Consider the following 20,172-nt stretch of genomic DNA (forward strand, 5'->3'; position numbering starts at 1 on the left):
CAGATAACTTTATTGATCCCAAAAAAGAGCAATTCTGTTTACACTCCAATTACCTCAGACAAGATACAGCAATTAATCCACAATTATTACTTGTTTACTGTAATAATGGCACACATCAGATTAAAGACAACACATATACATTTGACATTGTTTATGTGCACTAAATTTGAAGCAGTCCGTCATCCGAATTGAGGTAAAGTGGATGAAGGCCGCTGCAACTGGAGTCGTGCCGCCGCGAGCTTGGGGGGTCTCAAGCAGCTGACTCTACTTGGGATCCCCTGTTTTTACCTCAACTTAAAAAAACAAAAACATCAAAGTGACTAAAACTCTCTGCTCTTAACCGGCTTGACACTATTTTACACTAAAAACAGACTGGCTCAGTTTAACATCAGTCAGACCTTCAGATAACAACTAACTGCAGCGTGAGATAGTTATGTTTTTAGCCAGAAAAAGACAGCACCTGTTTGTTTTTTAATAAGTATGAAATGTCCTTTGAAAGTGGTCATATTTTTAGTTTTTACCTTTTGGAGATAAATCCAGCTGATTTATATTGGACATCATCAAGGTTGTGTACATCAGGAAAATACTGCAAGATTATCAGCAATTAGGCCAGTAAGAGGTTGGTTTAGACTTCTGTGACATATGTCACGGAAGTCCTTTTATGGACTCCTACGTGCGCTGTGAGACACGCCCACTGAGTGTTCCACTGTCTGTGAGGCTCATTTACATTTGAAGCAACAGGTGCAGATTCACAGAATAGCTGATCGATTGATCGACTGACTGTATGAGCCACCTCATTGTATATATCGTTCTATATTTCTGGACACCAGATTTAATCTGATTTTATTTTAGTTTACTGAAAAAACTGATGTGACTCCTTAAAATGACATACTAAAATATTCTGTTATTTAAAAGGATCTTAAAGGGGAATGTTTAAAAATAGACCAAATTATCTGAGAGAAAAAAGAAGATTGGAGCCTTTTTGTTCCAGTTATTCTCGATGCTGCATCGGAAGTATTTTATTTTGAAACACGTCCACAGGAAGTGTGTTTTTTCTCGTTTAAAAGTGGTAACTTGATAAGTAGCTGCTTTGTTTTCGCATCGTGACTTTCTGTTTTTCTGCACAGCGTGTTTTGGCTGAAATTCTGCGTGGGTTTTTTTTTTTTTTTTTTTTTTTTTCCCTCCACAGTTGCAGAGAACCGTTTAGTCTCCGGTGGGTTTGTTTCATTTTATTCGTGTCACTATGGACACGCACAGCGGGGTTTTCTTTGTAAAGAGACTTTTTGACGTGTCGAACGTGTCCGGGTCCGTGGGACCTCACGGCTGTGATAACGGGGCTCTGACGGACCGGTTCGGGGTTCTGATCCAGACTCTGCTGGCTGTGGTCGCCTTCAGCACGCTGATGTGTGAGTATCTAAACCCCAAAGTCCGTTAATTCTCTTTAAAGTCAGTAACTTGTTAAAAGCTGCCGGTGTCCACGTGGCCGTTGAATCCCGTTAATAAATGTGATAATTAAGTTTTTCGCTTATCGCAGTTTTGGTCAAACGTAAAACTTCAGACTGTCATTTTGTCTCGAAAGTAGTTTGTTTTTCTGTAATTACGTTAATTAAGCAGGGCCGTATATAGGAATGTGAAAGGGGGGGGTTCAAATCTTTGAGTTGGGGGTCCAGTGGGCAGCAGGGCCCCCAGTGGGATCGGGGGGAAACGCTCTCGTGGGGGGCTTTTTGAGGATTTCAAGGGGTAAAAAACTACATAAATTTCATTTGACACCCAAAATGTATCATTTTAGGAAATACATTTTTATATACAAATAGTCCTTGCTTGGGACTGGATCAGTTGCCATAAGAACCACCCAGGAAGAACCAAGATAACATTAATGCAAACTTTATACCTGCCTGTTGGTTGCGAATGATGCAGCCGACAGGTGTGAAAAAACTCACGCATGCGCACGAAGGTTCAAGCTTGGCTGATGCAAGCGCACATGATTCAAATCCATATAGTTTTTGCAAAAAATAAAAAGGTCAGATAGTTTTCTAACAGACCTCGTATTTAGCGGTATTAATATGTTGGCAAAGTGTAGTGACACGGACCCACAACAGGGGGCGTAAATGAACGGACAATGGAAGGAGTCAAATTATAACACTTTACTGGTGTGAATGTCACAACCAAACAGCAGAATCAGAATGTGCAACAGTCAATTAATAAAAGGTGTCGTGTGGGCAGGCTTGACGATAGGAGACGCCCGTCTGGAAACGAACCGGAACCACACAATTTCCACCGCCACCTGAACCCGAGGAATACTGGAGCCGCCAAGTCCCGGAGTCCCCAGGTGGCCACCTTCCCGGCGTGTCGGATCTGGTACTGCTGGCAGAAAGCAAAAGACAGTCAAAGGGTGGGTGTGTGAACACCCAGTAACACTGGTGGGAATGCCACCTCCACCTCTCACTCAGCGCGTTGCAGCGGTCTCAGCTGAAAAGGAGCGCCGTCTTGCACAGCCTCCTCAAAAATGACCGGTTCTCCTGCAAACACTCACAATAAACAGATTTACAAAAGGCTGAGGATATTACCTCCAGATGAAGATGATATCTCGGCAGTTTGGTGGAGGTGTCTTCCTGCTTTTATACCAGATGTGTTGATTAGTGACAGCTGTCACGGATGATGGGTGACAGCTGTCACCACGGCTTGTTCCTGAGGCGGCAGCACCCTCTCGTGCCTGAAGCCCGCACTTCAGGCAGGGTGCCTTCTGGTGGTGGGCCAGCAGTACCTCCTCTTCTGGCAGCCCACACAACATTAATATTCACGTTTACATTATGAATATGTACGTATATGTACGTTATGTATTAAAATAGCGGTATTTAATTTGGCGACCTTGTTTAACTCGCGAAATTCGCATAATAAATCCCACGCGAATATTTGCACCTTTACAGTATTTGCAACAGGAAGGAGAAGCTCCTTTATTTCTCAGCTTATACATACAAACATGTTTTTACAAAGCAGACAAGTGTAATTGTGTGTCTACATGGGTATTTACAAGCCTATTAATGTGTTTGATATCCGAGGAGGACAGGGACCAGGGAGCAAAAATTCTCAACCCCCATGGGAAAAGTTTATCTAGCAGTTTCCCCTTTCATCACTTAAGGGATTATTCTGGCAGAGGAAATTGAAACTTGAGGGTGTGTGATAATAGCTGTGTAACAGTTAGTGCTTGTTGCTTATTATCAATGAAAAGAAAATACACAACGTTGATATCCAGATCAGAAAAAAATCAGCAGGAAAAAAAATCAGCAGAATTCTCGGGGGGATTGGTTGGTTGAACCCCCTGAACCCCCTCTATATATGGGCATGTTAAGTATAAGATGTGACTAATTAGCCCATCAAACTACCTTAAAAACATGTGCACTTTGTGTGAGAAAATGCTACTTTCAACATAAAAAAACTACTCAAATTCTTCTTATTTTCGACATTTGGGGATTTTTTTTTTTCCATTGCAAAATTCGCCAGTTTCAAATTTTCTTGCTGTTCAAAAAATAAATAAAATTAAGTTACATGACGTCAGCGTACCTTGATGTAACTTGGGGTTTTATTTGTGGCTCTAATCAGTTATATTCGGGATAAACCTAAAAGATCTCCCACTCTGACAGATTTACACCAATTTCCATAATGACTGTTAGTATTTTACAGTTTTGTCATGACAAGAACATGATGGAACTTAATATAGACAACAAACCAACCTGAACCACTTTATTTCTGCCTCAACGTTTATCAACGTATGATGATGGCTTTATTTATTTGTTTGTTTGTTTGTTTGTTTATTTTGTCTTTTAACACACAGGCCTTCAGAGTCTTCAAACATTATTGGCTTCTCAGATGTGGAAATTTTACACTTTTATTACTTCTTGACTAAACGTGTAACAGGTAGAAAACAGCTGTAAACACGACTTTCTGTTTGTTGAAAGCTGAGGTGAAGATTCACTGAACTGGTGAACATCAGTTAAGAGAGTTTGAGCAGCAGCTGCTGGATGTCATCTGGCTAATCAAAAAGCACATTTCTACAAAATGACATGAACAAGAGAAATTCACATATAAGTGAAAAAAATCAGACAAGAGTGATTTTAAAAAGACCAAATTCCCTCAGAGGCTGAGTGTTTGTATCCAGCAGCTGTTTTTCTGGAGCAGCAGACCTGAATGATGACGATCTTGTGACTTGGGGTCAGCTGACTCGGGAATGTTGGTGATTTCAGCAGTTTATCCATTGCTGCTGCAGAAACATTCTAAAGGTGTGATGAGTCCGTACAAACCCCAGAAACTGGAGCGGCCCGTGGCTCTTTGTTTGATGTTGAACCTGTATTAAAGTTGACTTTTTTTTGCTTTCATCTCACAGGTCATGTGATCACCTGTTTGTGTCACAGTCAGATATTTTGGAGTTCGTGCAACAGAAAAAGTTATTCTTGAATTAAGAAATCAACAGTTCTTCAGCAGGTATCGCAGAGTCTGGCACTTGATGTTTCCTCACCGTGACTGAACGATTCTTCAGCTAAATTTGCAGATTCCATCGAATTGGACTGAAAATAAATAAATAAATAGCTGCAGCTAAAAAGCTGTGAGACAATCTGCTAACGGAGGCACAAAAATGTCCTCATTTGTTTGACTTCATGACACAGTGTGAAGACAGAAGTACGTGTGTGGTTGCAGTCTGACCTGATGACTAGTTTGTGTGTCGATTAAAAGGTTGACTGAGTTTCAGCGTTAATCAAGCAGCAGACGTCACTGTGGCTGATGCAGCAAAGTATTTTAGAAACAGACCAAGACTCAGATCAATGAGATCCAACGTCAACTCTGTCACTTATTAACGAGAAACTAAACCCCCAAAGCGCCTTGATGCACGTCACGCATGGAGCTGCTGTTTGTGGTTACCGCACACGCTTGTGCAGCAGAGTCCTTCAGCCCTGAACACGGTCATGGTCGAGTCCACCTCTCTCATCCTGGTCCATATATACATATATACACACACACACACACACTGAAATGAACATTCACTTCACAGGCAACAGCTCTGTTTGACATTCCTGCAGTCAACATACCTGCACACAGGTACAATTAGATTTTGCCAACATCTCCTGTGTGTGTGTGTGTGTGTGTGTGTGTGTGTGTGTGTGTGTGTATATATATATATATATATATATACACACACACACACACACACACACACACACACACACACACACACACAACACACATACAGTGGAGATGTTGGCAAAATCTGATTGTACCTGTGTGGTAAATGTCCACCAGGTGGAGATATTGCTTAATTTCAAGAACCTTGAGTACAGGCTGCTGTGGGACACGATGATGGCCAACCTGTTGCTTATATTTGTAGATGTATTCTTGCATCATCCTGATCATCTTTGTCTTGGCCTTTGTTGCTTCGGTTTGTGTCTCACTTGGACTTTGGTGAGGATTCCGTAATGTTGTTACTATGTTTTGTCTGTATTCATAACTTGTGGAACATGGGCATAAATATGTAAGGCATATCTGCATTTAATGTTGAGCATAAATAGCTCGCCCACTAGAGAGGAAGGGCCCACATTGATTGCAGAATCCACATTTGTCTGCTGCTTTATGCTAACATTGTTCACGCTTTAAACAGAACGCACCTGGAGCCACTGCTGGAACAGTGTGTGTCTGTATCTCTGTGTTCCAGGACTTGGCGCTGGGACGGAGCTCATAGCGCCTGAGCCCTGGAGAAACTGCAAACAGAAGCACGCAATCTGACCCACTGTGGAGATCTGTGTGCACATCTGTGGATCCATCTGCTCTGGTTGCTTGTCCAGAACAAAAGAGGGATCATCTCCCTCATCATCAGAATCCTCACTGTCTGGTTCAGACTGACGACATGCTGCGCGATTCATCTTGCGCCAATTAATAATAAAAAAAAAGCTGGTGGATGATCATCATCATCTCATCATCATCTATTTTATTTGAGCAGAGGATAAGAAATAGCAGCTGATCCACAGTGTGAATTCTATCTTCCAGAACAGCTCTTTATATAATCATCTGAATCATCTACCTGTTGCACATGTACAGAAGGGCTGGACTGTCATTCCTACACTCATATTGTTTAATAAAAAATAAGCACATGCAGGAGCTGCTGCTGACGCTGCATTCAAGTACCGTCAGAAATTACACAACGTTTGTGTTTCAAATTCAGCAGTTGCTTGTAGCAGGAATGTAGCTCTCATTTTATTTTTGGTAAAATAATTCATTGTATCCACACAACATTAATTCTGGCTTATATAAGGTGCCTGAGCCCAGTGAAGCTGACCCCTCCACCCACCCAGATTAAAAAAAACAAAATCCAAGCAAACACGCTGAGTTTGCCCTGTAATTTCCGACGGTAAACGAACGCAGCAGCAGCACTCACAAATCGGTTTCTGCGCTGTCTGAAAACATTCAGATGATTGAATGAAGTCAAACTAAACGCTGACGTTACAAAAACTAAGCAAACAATAAAAAAAAAAATCCTATCAAGAACAACAGCAAAACGAAATACGGACGTGTCATTTGTTCAAATTTTTGAAACGCCAGCTGCAGGAACGAAGCTGTGCGAAGGTTCAATGAAAACCTTCAAGGTCAATGAAAGTCCTTGTTTTGTTTTGTTTGGGCTTCGTTGCCCTTCGTTAAATGCCATGTGACTGGACCTTTAATGGTTTTTATTCCGGGTAAGACTCAAAATTCTCAGACTTTGTGTGGATTGATGTTAGATTTAGAACAATCCAACGACAGACTTGTGGGTAAAATCAGACCAGCCTTGGCAGCAGTCAGGAAGTTGTTTGGAAAAAGATGAACTCCCACATTAATACCCGTGAGAAGGTTAAAGGTTTCAGCTGTAATGCGTATTTAGCACAAACCTGGATCTGGGTCCATTGTACGGGTTCACACAGTTTGACCTTGGGGGTTGCTGAGGGAGGAGCAGCGTGAAACGATGATGACGTGACGTCGTCGTCGTTGCTGCTGTGGGACGTACGGCGCCCCACGCAGAGGTCAAACTGCACAGATGCTCACGTGTTTCTCTGTTGTAATCTTGATTGATTGATTGATTTGATCTTTGTGTGTTTGTTCCAGTTAAGCGGTTTCGGGAGCCTGTAGGAATCAGACGGCCGTGGAAGATCTGGTCAGAATGATCTCTTCTCTTAGAAATTAACACTGAACTTAATCATTTAGAAAACGTTGTTGGAATAAACACCATTGTCACAAATGAGGAAAAATGTCTTATTTTTTCTCCAAATTTTGTAAAATTTTTGTGGTTAAATTTACAAGAATTATTCAAGTGATACTTTTCAAATTAGGATTGTATGATTGTAATGATGAACATGTCAGTTTTCTGCTAACTTAAGTGCTTTTTGCACCATCTGGTGGTAGCCGGATGTAACTGCAGGGAGGTTGTTTACATTCAAGGCTAAAGTGAGATCTGGGCCCCTTTGCACAAATGTAGGATAAGGGATTAAGCTGGGATTTTGTGGTTATCCTGGCTCAATGTATCCGTGATCTGGTGGCACAAAAGCAGGATAGTGGAAAGTGGGATATGTTTTGACATAAGACTCCACGGAGATTCAGTCTGTGGAGCTGCTCCAGACCAGGCTGTGCCAGGACCTGTTTAATTCTGTTAACCCCCAAAACGTGAATCAGCTGCAAATTGTGAATTACCTGCAAACCGCGACTTGCAAAATGTGAATACTGCAAAACGTGAACACGGGCCTCGTAAAATGTGAATTTCTTCATGGTTGGTGCTGTATGCGCTTGGCTGAGGAACCAGTGGTGTGAAGCTTCCATCTGTGGGATCATGAGTGCGCTCCCTCATTGTCAGTGCACCGCGGGGTTTCGCACCACCACCCCTCGACTCGAGCGCGTTACTGTTTGACAGGTGGACCGCCCCAGTCAGACTCCCCACTTGCCGCGGTCCCTAGAGTGGGTCATGCCCACTTGACACTAAGAAGCCAGAGCTCGCTCCGATCTCACCTCACCGAGTGTCGTGCCCCCCCAAAGAAAATACAGTACGTCTGCTGAGATCAGGTTTGCAATCGAGATTTCCTGAAGTAATTAATCCGTAAATTGACATCCGTAAAGGACTTAAACTGAACGTTTTGTGGGATATTTTATTAACAGTTTGTGGCAAAATTATTAATGGTTTGTTGATAATTCACAGTTTGCGGCACATTGAGGTTTTGGAAGTTGACACCGTCGTCCCTCAAACAGAAACCAGTAGTTGTTCCACTGCACACTGTTATCAACATTCAAGTCACCATTTAAACACCTGTGATCACTAAGTCCAGTTATTTTAGGTAAATGGTGACTTTTAGAATATTATCAGATAATTTACAGGTTCCCACAGACCACATATAAAATACACATTAACTATTTGGTTTGTAACTGTTGTGGTTTCAGTGGAGCAGTGGGTGTGTATTTGTGCACTACTTTGCTTTCTGTCGTTGTCTTATAACTGTGGCGGTGTCGTCTTTCTTTCTTTGTTCCTTTCTGTCCTCTTCAGCCTCTGTGAGGACTTCAGTCTCCTGCTGGGGAGAAGTACGCCACTCTGGTTGTATCGGTGAATCTGTGATCAATGTCGGGGTCCTGACCCAGGCTTGGTGTCACCTGGCTCGTTGGTTGGGTGTCCGCTCATCCTGTCTTGGTCTCTGAGCAGCCGGTTGAGCCTGACTGATCCTGATTTGGATTTGTTGAACTCGGCTCGGTCATTGATCCTGGATGACCGAGTCCTTTTTGTGCAGTGGGGCCCTGATGACTCGTATGAGTTGAGTGTCAAAATACTCCTGCGTTGTTGACCATCTTATTCATATGATAATGATACATCACAGCCATAGTTTCAGAAACAGGGCTTTTGTCTGGTTTTGGCCAGTTTGCTCTTGATGACGATTTGTTCACGCACGCTGAGGTTTTGTTCTGTTGTTGGGACATTTTGAAATGAACTTGTAGTAAAATTGTCCACTTTGGATTCAAGCGCATTCATTTAATCTTTCACAGGCTTTTTGACACGTCCAAGCAGGCTATCGGCGCTCTGTTTGTCCACTTCGCCAACGTCTTCCTGTCCACGCTCACCAAAGAGGACTCGTGCTCCCTGTGAGTCGCCAACAGCACAGACGCGCCGCCGCGAGCTGCAGCTCCTCACATAACGAACACGTTTGCTCTTTTACTAAAGGTACCTGATCAACTTCCTGCTGGACGCCACGCTGGGGATGCTGGTCATCTGGATCACCATCAAGCTGGTGTCCAAGCTGGTGGAGCTCAAGCAGTGGACGCTGCTCACTTTCGGTGAATACGGTGAGTGAGAAAGGTACTTTTTGAAAACTTTTTTGTTTTTTTTCCCCCAGAACTGTGATGATGCACGGTTTTGTCTCATGTGGAGGGACTTGCTAACCGAGATGTCCCCGTTGCTTAGTCCTCCTCTGACATGTCATCATTTTTAGATGTTCTTCATGACTGATGGATCTTTTTCTGCATTTCACTTTCGACTGATGGGAATGTTTAAACATTAGGTATCACTGTGGCTTGTTCTGCCTCAAAGACAACATCTGGACCCAGGCTTAGATTCTTGAGCTTTGGAATAAATTTTCTTTACAATTAACCGGTCGGAGGGTGGGGCGACTTGGAGGATGCACTCTACATCTGTTTGATGGTAAAATTGTATTGTACCTGCATTAATGGTAAATGTTCAGCAGGTGGAGATATTACTCTGATTAAGAACCCTGAGTTCAGGCTGCTGTGGATGTGATGATGAACCTGTAGCTCATAGCAGTAGATGCTGGGAGAGATTCCAGTGATCCTTAACAGGACAGAGCAGGACAGAGAATAATGGATGATACTTGAAATCCAAGAAATACTTTTTTTTTGCCTATAACTGTGAAAATATTTTTGTCTTCTGGTTTTACTGTGGTTTTGTTTTCACTGTACACTTATTTATTGTATTGTGAATGTAGTAACTTTATGCACAAGTCTCCCCTGAAGGGATGCTTTTATTTGTAATGAGCTGAAAGTGTGGACGATGTGGACGTCCTCGATTTGCTGCATGACGATTTAACAGGAGAATGGCAGCTTGGCCCAAACACAAGAGCAGATACTGATTTGGCACAAAATCAAAAAAAAAAAAAAAAAATGCAAAATGCAAAAAATAACTTCAAAGCTTCTCAGTCTTCAAATTATGTTGCATATTAATTTTCAAGTTTATAACCAAACAGTTCAAAGTTCAGAACTATTTACATGGTTCTTGATAACCAAGTTAAACTTACTCAGTTTATTAGTTTGGAAAGTCTTTTTTTTTTTTTTTGTCTCAGTGGAACCTCTTTTAAACTTGTCTGCTGTCAGTGTAAAACATCTTCAACTTCAAATTAAAACGGGAGCAGATCATCACATTTCAAGAAGTTAAATAAGTTTTTATTCACTAAATTATTCCAAGACGTAAAGGAAATGTCTCAGCACATAACGTGTAAAAGCTCAACCTGAAAACGTCAGATGCCACCATCCTGCAAATCAGCAAGGACGGTGAGGACAAAGTCCTTAAAGTTTGAGCTTTGATGCTCCAAACACACTGACCTGTGGTGTAAAATACACTGGCGGTGTTCACACGTGGCATCGTGAAAACACTTCTTTATTAATTTAGTTTACTACATTTTTAAATGTCTGTTGAAGCAGTAGTGTGGGTGTGGTGTTCTTCCACTGGGGGGCGCTGTTGTTTGACTGGACATTCATAAGGAGACGAGCCAGAAATTCCATCTGCAGTTGGGAAACATTCCCGGTGGATTTGGACACGGATGAACTCTGTCGGTGATTAGACGCTCTCACTGTGGGGCTTTTGTTTTTACTCTTTATCATCCTTTAAAAGTTTCTCTCACAGAAACATTATTTTTGAAATATTGTGTTCAGGACAGAATGGAGTCCGATGATGATTCTGGAGACACTTGTGTTCTTTTTTTTTTTTTTGTTTCTGTCCTCGTCCTTCTTTAACAGTTGTCAGTTTCTTCTGCCTTTAGATTTATATTATTACAGAGAACTCAAATATGAGAGGAATCCACCTAAAATGCAGCACATTTAATATAAAAAAAACTCAACAGAGTAAATGGAGAATGGCAAGTGAGCACACGAGTGCAGCAAATGTCTGAAGTAGGAATCGAATCCCTGATGTTTTGGTGCAGGGTCGGTGTCTCCAAACCTAAACCCACTTCACCACCTCTGCCGAGCTGAACTCTTAAATCAGCCTTTGTTTTGAGGTTTTTGTCTCTCGGTAATCATGCTGAGATAAGCCTTAAAGCACATGACCCCAGTGTTATGATTTGGCTCCACCCACTTATTCATAATTTGACTTCCAGCTCAGACCATTTTTTTATTATTATTATTATTATTATTATTATTATTATTATTATAACTTTATAACTTTATTTTAAAAAGTTGAGAATATAATGCTGACATTTAATTTAGAGTAATGCGTTGATGATTGTGTGGTTTGGTATGTCCCCCCCCCCCCCCCCCAGGTGACCCTCCGCAGGCGGGGGCGTGGCTCGGTCAGTGCGGCATCTACCTGCTCATGATGGTTCTGGAGAAAGGTGTGATCAGCCTGGTGCTGCTCGTCCCCGGATGGACCAAAGTAAGACTGCTGTGTTCAGGAGCTATGGGAAATATGGCATCTGGTGACATCATCGTACCCGCTGCCGTGGAAAATGTTGCCTAAAATGTTTACTTATGTGTTGTGGAGTTTTTTAACTTTTGATTATTCTGCTGATTGATTTTTGAGATTAATGCTGTAATTTGATACTGCTTGTGGGCTTACTGTCAGTATGAGTGACAGGGGGCGCCGTTCATCTTAAATCAGCTCTTTTTTTTCCGCTAACCCTTCCAAATATTGTACTTCTCTTTCCAAATTTTCAGGCACAGCCAAAATGTGATAAACACACTCTGTATATCAGTGAACAAATACACAGTTTCTGAACTCAAAAAAGGCCTTTTTTTTTAAAAAATGTACCGTTTACACTAATTAAAAAAAGAATCTCCTGAAATGAAGAGCTGAGCTCGTAGCATTAGCAACGCTAGTCTTTATTATGGCATTTAAATGTTAAAAAAAAAAAAAAAATTTAAGCAGCAGAATAAATAAGTGGAAGATAAATGTTTTTGGCATCATGCAGCTTTTTGACCTAATAGAAAGTTTGCGGTTTCATGAAATTCTTCTGGGTCATATTTGTTTGGAATGCCCCGTTACCATGGCAACAGGTGTCCTTCAAATATACATAAAGGCAGTTTATATTCTGTGTCCTCTGGTATTCCCAGATGGAAGTGGTTTTTGTTTTTGACCTGGCGTTGTTCAGTGACCGACTCCACGACCTTTGACCTCTGCGCTTTGGCAGGAACCGAAGTCTCAGTAAACTGATTCTAAATATTTGGGTTGACGATAATAGTGCTGTTTTTGACAGAACTGGTTCGTGTCTGCAGCTTTGGACCTTACGGTCCCGGTCGAGGCCTCGTTAGATAAATGTTTTGTTGGTGTTAATAACCCGCTGACGACCTCTGTGTCTCCGATTAAAACCTGCTTTAGTTCTACGTGGCCTCTGTGTGCTGGTGTCGGTCCAGATGCTGAAGCCGCGTGCGTTTCCTTCTTGTTGTAGTTGCAGGAGGTGTTGCTGAGTTACATCGCGGACCCTCAGGTGGAGCTGGTGCTGGTGATGCTCGTCGTGCCCTTCATGGTCAACGTAAGTCGGATCACGTCTCTGCTGTAGGAAACGCACATTCGTTTGTCTGTGAATCCATCCGTGAATATTAAACAAAACATCCACTAGAGGGCGCTGCAGAGCCTCATGAGAGTTTCTGACCGTATGAAACGTGGTGAAAGCTGAATTAACGTTTCTACTGTGAAGGTGCTGTGAGACCTGCAGAGACCTCACCACCTTCTTGTGCTCACTGGAAAAAGTCTCCACATTCAATCATCTGTATAATTTAATGGTATTAATTAGTTAAAAATAGGGTTTTAACATTTGTGTTGAGAAAGTGAGTCACAGAATTACCAAATTAAGATTAACGGGTTTCAGAACACGCGTCCTCTGTGTGTTTGGCACTAATATTTTTTGTCCTCTGTTATTGTATAAGAAATGAATTTAATTTTATCTGCACAATCTGGACAATGCAGTTTGATTCATTCTGCTGCAAATCAGAAAATGTCGGTTTGAAACTCCTGAAAATCAGCAGCTCTCTGGCACCCCCTGTAGGCCATCATGTTCTGGGTCGTGGACAGCCTGACAATGAGAAGGTACAAGACCACGAAGTACCTGGAGGACTCGTGCGATGGTGCCATGAAGGCCAGCTCGCTGCCCTGCGTGACGGGTGAAGAATCACAGGTAAGAACACAGCGGTTCCATTGTAGTAGAACTGCACACGGAACATAAACGCTCTGGTTCAGGTTGTCTCTGACGTGATGTCATCAGAACTCCTCCCACTTTAGATCTCTGTGTCTTCTGTTGAAGAACAACCAAAAACTGTTTTGCTGAAATGCTCAAACGAGACTTGAACACGAGCACTCTGTGTTCTGACCCAGTGTCACATTTTTCAAAGGTTCTGACAGTAACTTCCCAGTAGACGTGCTCCAGGAGATCACCTGCTCTGCATGTTTAAACTCTATGCTCCGCCCACTGCTAATTGACCAAGTCAGGAGTGCTCAGCCAATCAAAAGCTGTGACACCGTAGACTTGAGGAACCAGCTGTGGTTCCAGCAGGTACATGTGGAGAACTTTGTCAGGGCTGGAGACTCGGTCCAGCTTCCCAGAGTAGACCTCCCCCATGCTCAGGGTTTGTTTTTGTTCTGGTCTCGGACCCGAACGGTCTCACTGGGTTCCAGCTGCACCTGTTGTTTTGGTGGAGGCACCATACGGATCATTTCTGTTCACACTTGATCAAACGTGGAACGAGCGACATGAACCAAGTCCAGGAAGCACTGAGTCAGACGGTTCCTCTGCTTTTAGTCCCTACAGACTCCAGTTTCCTCATTTTTGATGGTTTTGGCCCCAAATGACCCATTCTGGAACTCTGATACTGTGAGTTTGGTTTCATGTGCAGTTTTTGTGATATTTGCTGCACTTTTGGGAACTGGGTTTGACTTGTGTGTAATGTTAGTTAACTTTCTCTTTAAGGGAAGTTTCTCACTCCCTCTGATGACTGTGAGAAATCTGAGCGTCTTATTATTAGTTTGGACTCGGTTCTACTTGTTGCCACAGTAAGTCTTTTTTTCTTTTTTCTTTTTTTTTTAAGAGAACAGCTTGTGTTGTGCTTCTCAGCAGACGCCTTTACTGTGGCAGTGGAAGAAATTTTAAGGTTTGCAGTAACTCCGTCCGTGTCCTTGTACACAACACTTCATCTGCAGTGTCCCAGTCCACCCGTCTGTAAATGACTACTGGTCATAGCTGGGAAAGTAAGCGGCTTCGGACTGGTGTCCCGTCCATCCAGGGATAAATACCAGACTGATCAGATCGTATCGGACTGACTTCTTTCTTCAAGTGGACAAGCTTTTTAAATATTGTCAGAGCAGAAGCCTCATATACAAAGATGTGGATTTCCTTCTGAAACACAGAGTACGCTAAAACTCAGAAAAATATCCAGATGTATCAAAGTGTGCCTACGCATGGATCCAAGCATGTTCCATTTGTACACTGTTTTCAGAATTTTCTAAAATGCTGGAAAAGATAATTGCAAGGTGGTTGAATGATTTCATAGCGAAACATCATGTACTTAGTCTCCCTCAGCCCCAGCCAGTCCCAGCAGAAGACTGCCCCTCCCTGAGCCTGGTTCTGCTGGAGGTTTCTTCCTGTTAAAAGGGAGTTTTTCCTTCCCACTGTCGCCAAGTGCTTGCTCACAGGGGGTCGTTTTGACCGTTGGGGTTTTTACGTAATTATTGTATGGCTTTTGCCTTACAATATAAAGCGCCTTGGGGCAACTGTTTGTTGTGATTTGGCGCTATATAAATAAAATTGATTTGATTTTGATTTGATTCATTGGCTTTAATTGAGTTTATTGAACAAATTACAAATGCAGTTGAGAATAAGAAATACTTTATTTACAAAAGCATTTGACAACATAGATCATGCCTTATTATTGAATAAATTGCAGAAGTATGGTATTGGGGGGTTGGCATATAAGTGGATAGTTATTTATACAATAGGTATCAGTATGTTTATTTATGTGGGATAAATTTTGAAGATCACATGTCCATTGTTGTTTCTTATATATATATATATATATATATATATATATATATATATATATAATGTAATGTATATATATGTATGTTTGGTTTCCAAGTTCCTGACTTGTATTTTGTTTGGTGATGATACAACTGTATTTTGTAGTGGGGATCATTTGGGACAGCTTTTGGACATGATGGAGAAGAAATGAAAGAAATTTAAACAATGGTTTGATTCAAACAAAACTCGCTCCATTTTGGTCAAACTAAGCGTACTATATTTGGAAATAAGTCCAGGAATTTAAGCAGAAATTGAATTTGTAACTGAAACAAATTTTCTTGGGTTTTTATTGATAACAAATTAAGCTGAAAAACACATCAGTTATGTTAAATCTAAAATGTCTAAAGCCATTGCAGTCCCGTCTAAAGCAAAAGAATTCCTCTTGCAACATTCATTACTTGTTCCATATCTAACCTGTTCATTTGAGGTTTGGGGAAACGCACACAAAACTAATACAAAACCAATATTTCTACTGTAAAAGAAAGCCATAAGAATTATTAGTGGTAAACCCGACCATGAACCAACAAACCCCATTATTTGTCTGACATATTTTCAATTTCTGGGACTTGGTTGATTACACCACAGTTCAAATCATGTATAAAGTCAAAAACAACAACTTTTACCTCAACATGTCCAGAGGGGTATTCCAGCAAACGCAATAAAGCCAAATCGTCGCTTATTTTGACAAGTTGCAACTTTCTAAGCGAGGGTTCCATTCCAACAATGTCACTAACATCAATTTCACTGTTACCGTAGTAACTTCTACTTCTGAACTCATCTGGTTGTTACCAGGATAACGCTTGAGCTTAGTGATAACTGTGCGCCACACATAATGCGACAGATAGTAGATATCAATGCAAGGGTTCCATCATGTCAAAGTTCCTAGTTGCTGGGAAATATCAGAGAGGGAGATTTTATTTGCCATAAACTTATCATGAATGTGCAACCCACCCTTCAGCCCTGTAGAGCGCCGTGCGTTTTTTTTTTTTCCAATGCAGTGCATTCTGGGTAAAATATACTGATAAATAAATGTCCTTATTCTGTAGCTTACAATACTTTATGCTAGTGATGGGTCGACGAGGCATCATGAAGTGTTTCGACACATTGCCAAACTGTATTGATGCTGTCACTGAATACTGACACCTGCTGGACCTTAAAAATCCCTACAGGCAACCTAGTTGACACTCTCAACTGACACTGATTTGATGACCTTGTATATACAATAATATAATTTAAGTCATTGTATTATTTCATATCTTCATGTAATTTTAAAATCTTTGATATTCTTAGATACAGTCAATAAATAATGTGATCATGTATCATAATGTGAACATCTAAGTGAAGGTAGTGAAGGTGTTGTGAATGAGGATGCTTGTGGACTGGGATTATGTTTTACAGATTTTTATTCAAAAAAAAAGTAAGTTTTGCTAACATTTTGAAATTGAGTCTGTTACGCTTTTGTGAAACAATTTCACCAGCTGTAGAAAACACCCGCTCACATGGCACACATGAGGCTGGAGTGCAGAGAAATTGTAAAGAAAGCCGGAAGAGGTTTGGATAGATTGTCTTTTGGTTGTCCCAGTATCTGAGGATCCTGCCAGGTATCTCTGTACCTCCTGGATGGCATCAGCTGTGGCACTTTTGGTCTGCCTGCCCACTTCGATGTCGAGATGTTACCAAAGGTCATCTAACCAAAAAATTGGCATTTTTAGTACATGATTTCCAAACAACAAACAAATAATGCTGAATAACATGCCTGAAGTGGGTGCAGATGGTCCCGGCTGGGGCTCATTCTGAACACAGTCTATTGGTGGCCTCATTGCACTTGGAGGAACTGTGGAACCCGAGTGATTTAAATCAGGGGTCTAGAAGTGTTGACAGATACGCTTCCTTTTAAACACACTTTGGTGCGTCACTGTCAGTTCAAAATAGTTCCTGTATCTGTCACATGACTTTCTTAAAGCGGTATGCGTGCCGACATGGGGTTTTGCTCCATGAGCTTGACGCATCGGTGTTGCTGGACCCATCACAACTTTATGCTACTGCTGTGGTGAACATGTTGAAGTTTCTTAGATCTTGTTAAAATTGTGTCCGTAGGTGTTTTTGATGTCTACGTTATGAAATATGACACCATAAGTGAGTGGTTGAGTTGGATGATGGGCTTCAAAATGCCGAGCTTCATGTAGTTGGAGTGTCATGATTTTGGAACAATCCCAGAAATTTCTCCTGCTTGTTCACAAAAAGCAGACAACTTAATAATTGAAGTTTTTCTGGTGTCTGACTCGCTGTGTCTTTCCATCTTCAAATTAATGTATCACTGTGTAAAAAAGTTTTATTTGCACGTTTTTATATCTGCCCATATAACTGCAAACACGTGGGTGTGTTAGTTGTTCATCAGTGTGTCTCTGCTGTGCACGTCACTCTGATGACTTCATGTTTTCACACTATTAACGGTTCCCAGCGTCACCTCTACATGTCAGCAGAGGAACAGTAGCTGTAGAAACCTGCAGACGCCAGGCTGGATTTTTGTGTGACGCACTGCTCATTTCACTTTGATACATCTGAACGTTGGCGTGGAATTGGACGTACGCCACGTTTTTGTGCTTATGCACGCTTTGTACATGAGGCCCCTGGTCCCTGAGCAGATGCTGTAGGTCATTGGCGGGGTGACGTGTACGCTGTGCATGTCTCTGATACTGTGCTGTCTGAGTACAATAGTCATTTCTACATATCTCAGCAGCAGTATTGTGTGTTGTTAATGTCGCCTTACTGGTTTCACATATTTGTTGCAGGGAGATCCTGGTAAATGTTGTTGGGGTTTTTTTTTTATGTGTATATTTTTGGTAACCTTTTGATCAGGTTACTGACCTGGAGACGTTCCACCCAGATTTGGTGAAAATCTGCTCAACTGTTTGCCATTTTGTGCCCACATGACCCACATGTAGTGTATCCCGCTGCACCGCCGGCACCCAGAGATCAAAGTCACATGAGTCATTAACGCATTTCAAACTTTCAAAGTACATTATTTTTAACAATCCACACTTATGGAAACATATTCAGATTTAAAGTTCCTGCAGGTTGTCTGGTGGCGGCTGAAGAACTTCTCTGCCTGAGTGGATGATTCACTTCGTGCACTTCCTCTATGACATCATGACCATAATGAAGATGTGGGAAGAATTTAGCTCATGAAAACTTTAGTGACCTCATGATGGGAGTATTTGAAGAGTCAAGTGTTGGTGCCGTTTTTTCTCCTTCATGCTTTTATCTGAACGCATGAATCATTCTGTTTTGTGATTCGGGCTTCTGGCTGCTTTCTGCAGCAAAGAAAACTGAGGGTCACAGTGCGGCGAGTGGGGGGGTTGTGCCGCCCTCCCTCCCACTCATGTCTTTGTCACTGGTCGTCTGCCAGGCAGCCATGAATCAGGCCTTCATCCCGGGAATAAAAGTGACATTTAGAGATCGGTGTGCACCCGCTGATGTTATGGAAAGCAGAGGAGGAGCAGCGGCTCGTATGATGAGTCTTACTGGGTGTGAAGGTCCGAAGCTGCAGCCACGGCCCACTCTGGTTCCTGACGGTGGGAACATGAAGGTCACTTTATTCAGTTCACAAAGACCAGACTCGAGTACTGTAACACTAGAAGCCAGGGCATGAAGACCATAAGGGCTGCAGCACTTTGACCCCCGTGATCTTGGCCTTCACCCAAATGATTGACCTCTTTGCACCTTGGCAAATCTGGAATTCACTTACATGTGTGCCACAGTTGGCCCAAATCAGGTTGAAAATTAAATGAATCTTTTCCCAAATGAATTCTGGTGTGACGTCAGCGTTCCTGCAGCAGGTCACATTGTCGCAGAATCCACGGAATAAATGTGGTGCTCTTCCAGGATTTAAAGTTTCATGTCTTCAGGTTAAAAATGCAGAAGTTCAGCTTTGGTTTGTTGCATCTGACAGTCTTCGTCCTCCTCTCAGGTCCTGCTGGCCACGGAGACGGATGAGGCTTCAGAGGGGGAAGAGGAGCTGGGTGTGGGACCGGTCGTCCAGGTGCAGCATTCACTGGGACCAGAGCGGCCGAGCTGGGTGGCGGTTTAGACCCAGGTGACAAACACCAACACACAAGAACCTCACAGGCAGAAATGGCTGAAACCCTGAACCAGCTGGAGGTCAGCGTGTCTGATTACTGCTGCCCAAAGACAGAATTATAGGACTTCAAAAAACCTGAGGATGTGACGCGTCGAGCACAGCTGCATCGATCCATAAAGGTGTTGATGGTTCAAAGCAGTGCTCATGTCTTTGATAGGACGCGAGCAGGTGCACCAGGATCAAAGTGCAGAAGAAAATAGGATGAACTGGGTTTGGCCTGATGCTGCTCCACAGACTCATTTATCAAGTATCCTGATCCAGAGAGAGCGAACGTCCAAACAGACTGCACTGGTTTTTTATGCTGACCGTCCTTCCTGCACGTTTTTTTTGGCTGCTGCACTTTGCTGCCTTTTTTTTTAAGGTGATTCACATTATAAAGAAATCTTGATTTTTAGAAGGTGCTGATGTTTGATTACTTTCATGTTTATTCTGACAACATACGGCACATTTATTTTATCTGGATTAGCTGATGTTGGGGTGCAGGACGTTTTACAGCCAAGTCCAAACGGGGGGGTGTTGTTTCCGAGAACAGAGCCGTCACGTTACCGTCTCTGGTTTTCACTCAGCAGGTGTGCAGCTGCGTGTTGATTTAACACATCAGTGATTTTCAGCTGTTAAATGTATTTTTCATCCATCCATTTTCTTCCACTTTATCCGGAGTCGGGTCGTGGGGGCAGCAGCTCAAGCAAAGCCGTCCAGACCTCCCGATCCACACACACCTCCCCCAGCTCCTCCGGGGGAACCCCA

The 20,172-nt window shown here is 42.3% G+C and overlaps 1 protein-coding gene across 1 annotated transcript; it reads left to right on the plus strand.

Annotated features, from left to right (window-relative positions):
* Nucleotides 1-1,202: 1,202 nt before the first annotated feature.
* tmem110l (transmembrane protein 110, like) lies at nucleotides 1,203-20,169 on the plus strand. The gene is made up of 8 exons (XM_034163172.1): nucleotides 1,203-1,406; nucleotides 7,123-7,171; nucleotides 9,037-9,132; nucleotides 9,212-9,333; nucleotides 11,538-11,650; nucleotides 12,663-12,746; nucleotides 13,260-13,388; nucleotides 19,255-20,169. The coding sequence occupies exons 1-8, from the start codon at nucleotides 1,244-1,246 to the stop codon at nucleotides 19,372-19,374; spliced, it is 876 nt and encodes a 291-aa protein (XP_034019063.1). The 5' UTR covers nucleotides 1,203-1,243; the 3' UTR covers nucleotides 19,375-20,169.
* The last annotated feature ends 3 nt before the right edge of the window (nucleotides 20,170-20,172 follow it).

The sequence above is a fragment of the Thalassophryne amazonica genome, chromosome 22 (genome assembly GCF_902500255.1).
Source record: "Thalassophryne amazonica chromosome 22, fThaAma1.1, whole genome shotgun sequence".
Taxonomy (NCBI): Eukaryota; Metazoa; Chordata; class Actinopteri; order Batrachoidiformes; family Batrachoididae; genus Thalassophryne; species Thalassophryne amazonica.

Coding starts and splice junctions, on each gene's coding strand:
- tmem110l (XM_034163172.1), top strand. CDS start 1,244: ATGGACACGCACAGCGGGGTTTTCTTTGTAAAGAGACTTTTTGACGTG. Junction 11,651..12,662: donor TCGTCCCCGGATGGACCAAA/GTAAGACTGCTG, acceptor TTCTTGTTGTAG/TTGCAGGAGGTGTTGCTGAG. Junction 13,389..19,254: donor TGACGGGTGAAGAATCACAG/GTAAGAACACAG, acceptor TCCTCCTCTCAG/GTCCTGCTGGCCACGGAGAC.